At 52.8% G+C, this 9083-nt stretch overlaps 1 protein-coding gene across 5 annotated transcripts in view; it reads right to left on the bottom strand.

Moving 5' to 3' along the window:
* NECTIN2 (nectin cell adhesion molecule 2) overlaps positions 1-6591 on the bottom strand; it is a 32331-nt gene extending 25740 nt beyond the window's left edge. The window contains exon 1 of one of the 5 annotated variants that reach the window (XM_021003612.2): positions 6521-6591. Coding sequence is in view for 3 of the 5 variants with exons in the window: in XM_021003610.2 (XP_020859269.1) it covers positions 4993-5044 (52 nt within the window). In the remaining 2 variants the exon portion in view is untranslated. Of the gene's footprint in view, positions 1-2074; positions 2181-4992; positions 5277-6520 lie in introns of those variants that run through there. The other 4 variants (XM_021003610.2, XM_078145882.1, XM_021003613.2 and 1 more) reach the window with 4 other exon arrangements.
* Between the last annotated feature and the right edge of the window lie 2492 nt (positions 6592-9083).

The following is a 9083-nucleotide window of genomic DNA, read 5'->3' on the forward strand; positions in this document are numbered from 1 at the left end:
CCCTGCCTCTCCCTCTGGCTTCGGGAACCTCACTGTCTGTTTCCCTTAGCCTGGCTTTCAGGGGCTTGGGCCTGGGCTGGGCTGGGCGGTTTCCTCCCCCACGGCCCTTCCCGTGATGGCGGCGAGAGCATTAAAAATGTAACAGTCCAGGCCTGAGTTTGTGTCCCTGAGTCCCCTGCTGGCTTGCTCAGTCTCTCTCTCTATGACAGCCTCATTATGTGCCAAGAAGCTAACCCAGCCACCCCCTTGTCTCTCTTCTTTAGGATGTTGTTTCCAGTGGTGTCCAACTCTCTGTGACCCCACTTGGGGTTTTCTTGGCGGAGATACTGGAGTGGTTTGCCATTTCCTTCTCCAACTCATTTTACAGATGAGGAAACTGAGGCAAATGGGATTAAGTGACTTGCCCAGGGTCATGCAGCCACTCTCTGCCTCACTTCTTACCTAGCCTTAATCACTGAATGGGTGTTGCCTCAGTCAAACTGAGACCTGGGAAAGACCTTAGCTTAATAAGGCCAAGGTCTCCCACTGCATCCAGGGCCATCTCTACTCGTCCTGGCCACTGGACCCAGATGGCTCTGAAGGGGAGAGTGAGGCCAGTAACTTTGCACAGCTCTCCCTCACTTAAACCCAATTCACTTGTGTGTCATGGCATCACCTTCCTGATGTCATGGTTGTCTTCAAGAATGAAGGACTAAAGAATCAACGGTGTGTGGGGAGAAGGGGGGAATTCAGCCAGTCAATAAACATTTATTAAGTGCCTACACATGGCCATCCAGAGTGCTAAGCTCTGGGGATACCAAAAAAAGGCAAAAGACAAGCCCTCCCTGGAGGGGGAGCAAAGAAATATATACAAACAAGCTATAAACAGCAAATAGCTAAGAGGGAAGGTGTTAGAATTAAGAGGGGTTGGGAAAAGCTTCCTGCAGGAGGTGAGATTTCAGTTGGGACTGAAGAAAGCCAGGGAAAATGTAGCAGAGATTGAGAGTAATTCAGGCACCAGAAAACAGCCAGAGAATGCCTGAAGCTGAGAGACAGAGTGTTTTGTTCCTGGAACAGCCAGCAGGCCAGTGTCACTGGATAGAAGGATTGGTGTTGGGAAATAAGGTGTAAGGGGTGTGTGTGTGTGTGTGTGTGTGTGTGTGTGTGTGTGTGTGTGGAGGGCGGGGTGGGTTTGGAAGGGCTCTGAATGACAGATCCGACATGAGGACCTGATAGTTTACTGAGTAGGGGATAACAAGGTGGGACCTGCTTAGGGGAGTTAGGATGATAAACTCTGAGAGAGAAGGGACCTTTGAGACCATTATCATTTTACAGATAAAGAAACTGAGGCCCCAGAGGACCAAATGGGTTTTCATACATCAAGAAACCAAGCCCCCATAGGTGATAAGTGACCACAGCTGGGATTTGAATCCAAGGCCTCCAACATTCTTCCCCCAGCCATGTGCCGAGGACATCCTTCTGACTCAGCGCTACCTAAAGGGACCACATCCAGCCCAGTGCCCATGGACAGCAGCCACATAACAAGGGCATTGCTCCTGGTAGAGTCTCTGTCAAGGACTACCCAGAGTGGATGCTATGTAAGTGTGCTGAGGAAGAGAAAGGCCATGAGGGAGGGAGGAAGGGAGAAAAGAGAGCTAAAGGGGAAGAGACAGAAGTGGGGCCAGAAAAAAGAGACAGAGGATGAACAGGCCAGAGAATACCAGAAACCAGGAAGGATTGCAGAAGAGCCAGGAGGAAACTGAAGAACAGAAGGTGTCAAAGCTAGGAAGGAACCTCAGAACACAAGAATACTTGTACCCCTAGTGCTCAGCAAAGAGCCTGGCGCAGAGGAAGGGATTGTCCATAGAGTTACCCTACAACAGAGAATGTGAGTTCTAAGAGACCTCCAGGGACCGCATGGGTCAGGCACTGGACATGGAATCAGGAAGACTTGGGTTCAAAGCCCTTCTCAGCCTAGCTGTGTGAACCCGGCTGCAGGTGACTTCATTTGTATGCCTCACTTTCCCCATCTACAAAATGGTGTCTGACTGCATCTAAGAGCCCTTCTATCTCAAAATGTATCCTTATAACTCACCTTGCTCCACACTTGCCCCATTTTCTCCACTCACTGAGAGAGAAAGGCAAAGGTGGGGCCATTACTTTCGTGATCAAGTGAAGAGGTAAGAGAATGGAGGCTGGGGAGAGCCTGGGGCTGCTTCCTGGCCTACCTAAGAGGAAGAGAAAGAGAAAGAGCTCGAGCTGGTGGCAGACATCAAAGACATAATAGAAAAATATGCTGAGACACCTAAGTTACTTTCTGACTCTAAATCTGTGATTCTATGATCTTTAGAATAGAGAAGGTCAGGGCTTGGAGGAGCCTTAGAACAGGGAAGGTCAGAGCTGGGAAGTCCCTTAGAACAGGGAGGGAATGTAAAGAGATGGGAAGGGCCTTAGAACAGGGAGGGAATATAAGAGCTGGGAGGGCCCTTAGAACAGGGAATGTCAGAGCTGGGAAGTCCCTTAGAACAGGGAATGTCAGAGCTGGGAAGTCCCTTAGAACAGGGAATATCAGGGCTGGGAGGGCCCTTAGAACAGGGAATGTCAGGGCTGGAAGGACCCTTAGAACACAGAGTGTCAGAGCTGGGAGGACCCTTAGAACAGGGAATGTCAGAGCTGGGAAGAGCCTTAGAACAGGGAAGGTCAGAGCTGGGAGGGCCCTTAGAACAGGGAATGTCAAGGCTGGGAGGGCCCTTAGAACAGGGAATGTCAGAGCTGGGAGGGCCCTTAGAACAGGGAATGTCAGAGCTGGGAGGGCCCTTAGAACAGGGAATGTCAAGGCTGGGAGGGCCCTTAGAACACAGAGTGTCAGAGCTGGAAGCACCCTTCCAACAGAGAATGTCAGAGCTGGGAAGGGCCTTAGGGCAGAGAATGTCAGGGCAGGGCCTTCTGAACCTAGAAGGCACAATACAATTGAAGAGACAGAATATTATTGAGAGATCTTGCTAAATAATCTCTCTCCTACACGCTCACCACCCAGGGTCGGCCCTCATCACCTCCCTCTTGGGCTCTGCTTGGGAGGGCTAGTGGTAGTAGTTTCTGCTGTCTCAAGGCTCTCACCACTCCAGTCCATCTTAAATCAGCTGTCAAAGGAATCGTTCTAGAGTGCAGATCTGACTCCGTCACTCCCCTCTTCAAGAAACTACAGTGGCTCCCCATTACCTCCTGATCCAAAACAAAACCGGCTTCTGGCATCGGAAGCCCTTCCTAATCGGGCTCCTTCCTAGCTTCCTAGTTGTTTGGGGAACTCACCACCTGCCCCCCCCCCCCAGTGATACTGGCTTCCTTTGCTGTTCCTTAAAGCTACATACATCTCCCTAGGCTCAGTGGATTTTCGCTGGCCATCTCCCTAGCTGTTTGCATGTACTTCGCCTCCTGCTAGACTGAGCTCCTGGAAAACAGGAACCGTCTTTTGCCTCTTTTTGTGTCCTTAGCACAGTGGCACATAGTAGGCCCGTAATAAATGACTTGACAGGTAGCTGCGTAGGGTGGAACTTTCCTTCCATTCTGGGCACCCCGGGCCCAGTCCTCCTCCACCCAAGCAGAAGATTAATAGCTGGGTCAGTCACCTGAGGGGGAAGGAGAGACCGCAGCGCGCCAGCACTACCTGCATAGGCACACTAGCCCCTCCCCCCCAGCCGGGGTCTCCAGAGCGAGGAGGGGGAGGGGCAGAGGATAAAGCACGCCCCAGACTCTACTCCCCCAGGCTCTCTAGGACAAAGACCGCCGAGAAGGGGTGGAGGGGAGATAGGGTAGGAGATAATGCCCGGAGCCAAGGAAATCGGAATAGCCGAGGGGCTGGAAACCATAGGCCCAGCCGAAAGGGAAGGGATGGGGGGGTGGGGGGTTGGGGGTGGGGAGCGCGTCTGGACTACTCTCGATGAAAGTGAAACCCAGGAAAGTTGCAGTGGGAATGAATGGCCCAGCGCCCGGCCTTTCCCCGGCTTGGGCCAAGAGCCCTCAATTTTCTTCGCGCCTGCTTTCCCTGCAGCTCCCAAACAGCTTCCAAACCCCACGAATTCCGGCATCACATCCCCCCCCCGGCCCCGCGACGGAAGCCAGGTGTCTCGCCCCCTTAGGAGGCCCAGGTGCCCAGCCCTCCCGATCGGGTACTTTAGGAATCTGGTCCAACCCCCAACCCAGCCTTCTAGGAACCCAGGAGTCTAGCCGGCGCTGGCGGCAGAGGTGGGGGGTGGGGAGGGGGCGCCCGGCCAGGGTCTCCGTCTCTCCCCTCCCCCCAGGAGCACATTCCCTACATTCCAGGGGAACGCGCGGGGGGCGGGGGCGCGGCTGAAGCAGACCCCGCTCGAGTTAACCCTCTCCTCACCAGGACGGGAAAGAGAAGAAGGGGGGAGGAAAGGGGGTGTAGCTGGGGGCCCAGGTGGGGGATGAGGGCACCAGACGGAGGAATGCCGAATGGACAAGGGAGGGATCAACCCTCGCACACAGCTCGGGTACAGGGCTGCCCGAGCTCAGGAGAAAAGGATGGAGAAACGCGAAGGGAGGAGGGGTCAGACGCTCGAGACCGAGGCGGGGGGGGAGGAAATAGAGGAGGGTGGAGCCAGTGTGAGGAGTCCGGGGTCCTCAAGGCTTAAGATGCTACGTGGGGTGGGGGGGTTGGGTCCTGGGAGGGTGAGAAGGACCCAATTGGTCTGGGTAAACCGGACTCCTGGATCCCCCGAAGGCTAGTGAACTAGGGTCATGAGAGCCGAGGAGAGGGAGGAAGCACACGAAAGGGTAGGGAGACCCATTGGGTCAGGGGTTGGGGGGGAATATCTTGGTTTACCAGGGAGTCCAGGAGAGCAGGAGAGGCGAAGGCAGACGGGCGGGGCTGGGGGGAGGGGAAAGGAGGGGATCGCCCGGGGTCCCAAGGGTGCGGAGCGGGGGGAGGGGGGAGGATGGCACATAGCGAGGGGCCAAGGTCTCGGGAGGGATCGCGGCCCCCCGGATCCTTACCGGTCCCCAGGAACAAGAGCAGTAACAGCGGGAGGGCGGTGGGCCGGGCCATGGGCGGCCCGGGGCTCTGGGCCCGGGCCAGGGAAGGCTGCGTGTCCGTGTCCGCGAGTCCGTGGGTCCGGTTCCCCGGGCTACTCCCTTCCAGCTCCGGAGCCTCGGCTCCCGCTGGGGCAGCTCCGGCCGCGGACACCTAGCCGCCTTTCTGACGTCACCGGAGGAGGGGACCCTTCCCCTCCCCTTCCCTCCGTCCCCTCCCGGCGCTCCGTCCTCTCCCCACCCCCAGCCAAGCCGAGCCCTCGGAGCCGCTCATCCCTGCTGCTCTCTGGACTCTAGGCACGCCCCCTCCAGGGCCTTTCCCTCCTGGACCACACCCCTCGGTGGCCCCGCCCACGCTGCCAGGTTTCCCCACTAGGCTGCTTCTCTTCTATGCCCTTCCAGGCATCAGCCCCTCCCCTTCCCCGGGTCTCTTTTCCGCGCCCTATCCCAAGGGTTTGTGCCTCCTTCTCCCAGTCCCCACGAGGGAAGCGACGCCTTCTTCAGCCCAGAGTCTTTCTCCGCCTTCTCGGCTTCTGGATCTAGATCTCAGCATCTCTCTCTCTTTATTTGTGTCTAATCTCTGTGGTCTGTGCAACTGTGTCTCCTTTGTCTCTATGTATCTTTCTGGGCAGGTCTCAGTCTGTCTCTCTGTGGAATGGGTGTCTCAGTCTACAGTTCTCGGCTTGTGTGCCTCTATTTTTCATCTACACCTCAGTACTTCAGTGGATGCGGAATCTCATCTGCTGCCTTCATTTCCTTCTTGCCTTCATACCTCTTCCTCTTTCTGGCTCTGAACCCTACAGATACCTGCCAGTTATTTCAATCCCCTGGGACGTAGCTCATTCGGACCAGTGATTATCACTCCTTAAAGGCAACTCACTAACGTCTCCCTGCCATTTGCTTTCAAATCTCAGCAAAGCATTTTTGTTCTCTCCTTATCCAAAAATGATTCTTCTTGTCAGAGAAAGCAGGAGCAAAAGATGCATTGAATTAGCCCTGCCCATTCTATGTTGACCAACACTAGTATCTCAGCCTTCCTATCCCTTCTTTTATCTTCCTCTTGTTTCCAACATAGCTTTAAAAAAAAAAAGGGCCTTTCTTTGATCCAGAAAACTCCCCACCATCCTTAGCTTAGTCTAAGCCAGAGGTGAGGAACCTTTGGCCTCGAGGCCACATGTGGCCCTCTAGGTCCTTAAGGGCGGCCCTTTGACTGAACTCAAACTTCACAAAACCACTCATTCAGACTGATTCAGTCAAAGGGCTGCCCTTGAGGACCTAGAGGGCCACATGCAGGTTCCCCACCCTTGTTCTAAGCTTTGCAGCCCCTGACCAGATTCTTCCAGAACCTCCATCCCCTTTCGTATCCAACCTCACTTGTCTCGGCTCCCAACTTATCAGTGCCATAGGATTTTGGGCTGGAAGAATCCTTAACAATCCACTGTTCCAACTCTCTTATTTTATGTTGGGGAAACCGAGCCCCAGAGAAACTTACCCAAAGTCCCAAAGGTAGAAAACAGCAGAGCGTTATTTGAATCCAGGTCTTCTCACTCTAAATTTATACCTCTTAAAAAAAATAAATTGGTTAGTGAGTTCCCTGTCTCTCTGAGCATGTCTCTCCTATCTCTGCAAAATGTCTCTGTGTCTATGTGCCTCTCTGTTTCTGACTGAGCTTCTTCCTTCATTCCGAGCTCAGCAGGGATGCCAGCCACATCCTCCATGAATCCTCATCTGACTCCCACCTCCCCAGCTGGGAATGTGTTCTCCCTTCTGACCTGTCCTGAGAGTCCTGGACCCGCTCCCTCCCCCCACTTTGTATTTCACTAGAAAGCTGGACTGGGAGTCCGAAAGGCCAGCCTTCAGATCTGGCCTCTGATAAATACTTGTTTACTCAATGTGTGACCCTTGCTAAGTAATTTGACCCTCCTAAGCCTCAGTCATTTCCACACCCACAAAATGGGGGTGATGATAACAATAACATGTATCTCACAGGGTTGTAGTGAGCTTCAAATTTCAGATAATTTGTATAAAGGCTTTTAAAAGCTTAGAGCTCAAAGTTAAAACCCTCCCCAGCCCACAGATAATAAACTGGTTAGCTCCCCAAGCCTCAGGGACTGCTTCTTCCAGTCTGGCTTTGCGCTCCAAATGCCTCCTGGGTAAATTCTCTGCCAGACTCTTTCCACCCTTTTGCTTCTCTGGGAGTCTTCCTATCTAGGTTGTAGACAACCTAGGTCTTTCCCCAAGTCCTCTTGACTCTAGATTTTCCTGGGGATTCTCAAGGAACTGTTCAGAAGACTGCAGTTGCTCCCAGCCCCACAAGGGGGCAGCACAGTCCTACCCCCACGCTGGCCTTGGTTCTCCCACCGGGTCTGTGGAGCAAGCCAGCGGGTTGTGGGAAAGATGGACTGCCCGGTGTGTGTGTGTGTGTGTGTGTGTGTGTGTTGGTTTGGACGGATGATCTTCTCCCATGGTGCCCCTCGAATTTAGAATCACTCTCAGCCATGGTCTTGGTGTCTCCTTGTTTCCCTCTGGGACCATCTCTCTGATATTGCCTCCACACCTCTATGTATCTCTCTGACCTTATGTCTCTCTCCTGGTGTCTCTTTCAGTCTCGATCACCTGTTATCTCTGTTACTCATTCTTCGTCTCTGACCCATTAGGCTTTGCACCACAATGGAAAGCGTGCTTGGATGCTGGGTCAAAGGAGCTGGGTTCAAGTACTGGCTTTGCCAATTTAAACCCTCTCTATCCACCACCCCCATTTTATCTCTCCAGTGCTGAAGCCTGAGATGGGATTTCTCTTTGTCAAAGACACAGAACAGGGCTGGCACAGACCACTGAAATCCAACTCCCTCATCTGGGGTGGGGAGGGGGAATTGAGGCCCAGAGAGGGGAAGGAACTGGCTCTGAGTCACACAGCTAACAAGAGAGAACCCAGGTCAGCTGACTCTCAAGTCTGAGGCTCTTTATTTGAGGAATGATAGTTCTTGTATCAAAACCACTTTATATCTCTTCAACTGGGGCTTTTTTATCAATAGGTTCAGATAGATTTGTTTTGAGAGTGGAGGGTGGGTAGGAGGGTGGTTCAGAGAACTGAATTGGATTATCTGGACTTTCTTCTGACTCAGTGTCTCTGATTATGTTACTGTCTCAATTTGTCTCAATCCACTCTGCCTGTAGAACAGAGTGTGTCAGAGCTGGGAGGGACCTTAGAACAGGGAATATCAGGGCTGGGAGAAACCTTAATACAAAGAATCCAGAATGTTGGATAAAGAAGGGATCTTTGATATAAGAGACCATCTATTGTAATCTCTCCATTTTACAAATGGGCACCCTGGAGTCCAGAGGAAAAGGGATTTGCACAGGGTTACACATTAAAGTAGGGGCAGAGCTGGTCTCTGGACTTCCTGTCCTGGCCTCTCCTGCATTGAGAAGCTCTGTCCCTCTCCTACACGCTCCTCTTAACATTCCTGCGGTCACTGAGAAGAGAAAAGGGTGGCTGCCCAGTGGGGTCATCTGTGGTGTGAGGTGGTGTTGGCCACACCTGTACCCAAAGACCTCCAGCCCTGCTCTCAATTTTTTGGCCATTTTGAAGTCCAAGACACCTCCTTCACAACAGCCTTGGGAAGTTAACTTTACGAATAGTCGTCTCTCTTTGTACAGTTAAAGAAAGTGAGGCTAAGAATGTCTGTGGGAGGTGAAGAGGCACAAACATTCTGAACCGAACCATTCTCATCTTCCTTTCCAGCCAAACAGCCTAACCCTCATTGAGGCTGTGTGGGAAGAGCCCTGGGCTGTGATTTAGGACACTTCCATCTGAGCTCGGACCTGGTTCAAATCCCTACCCTTTTCAGGACCTTAGTTTCCCATCATTTATAAAATGGGGCCCTTTGGGCTCCCAGAATCTAGGATTTCTTTTTTGGAAGGACATGCAGGGGGAAGGGAATTCTGTGTCTGAATATAAACTATACTGGACGTTATGCAAATAAAGCAGGCCATATGCAAATAGATGCCGTTCTCCTGCTGGGGACTGAGCCTGGGGCTTCCCTTTATTAGCT

Source organism: Phascolarctos cinereus, unplaced genomic scaffold, assembly GCF_003287225.1.
Source record: "Phascolarctos cinereus isolate Bilbo 61053 unplaced genomic scaffold, phaCin_HiC Scaffold_726;HRSCAF=1367, whole genome shotgun sequence".
In the NCBI taxonomy this organism is placed as follows: Eukaryota; Metazoa; Chordata; class Mammalia; order Diprotodontia; family Phascolarctidae; genus Phascolarctos; species Phascolarctos cinereus.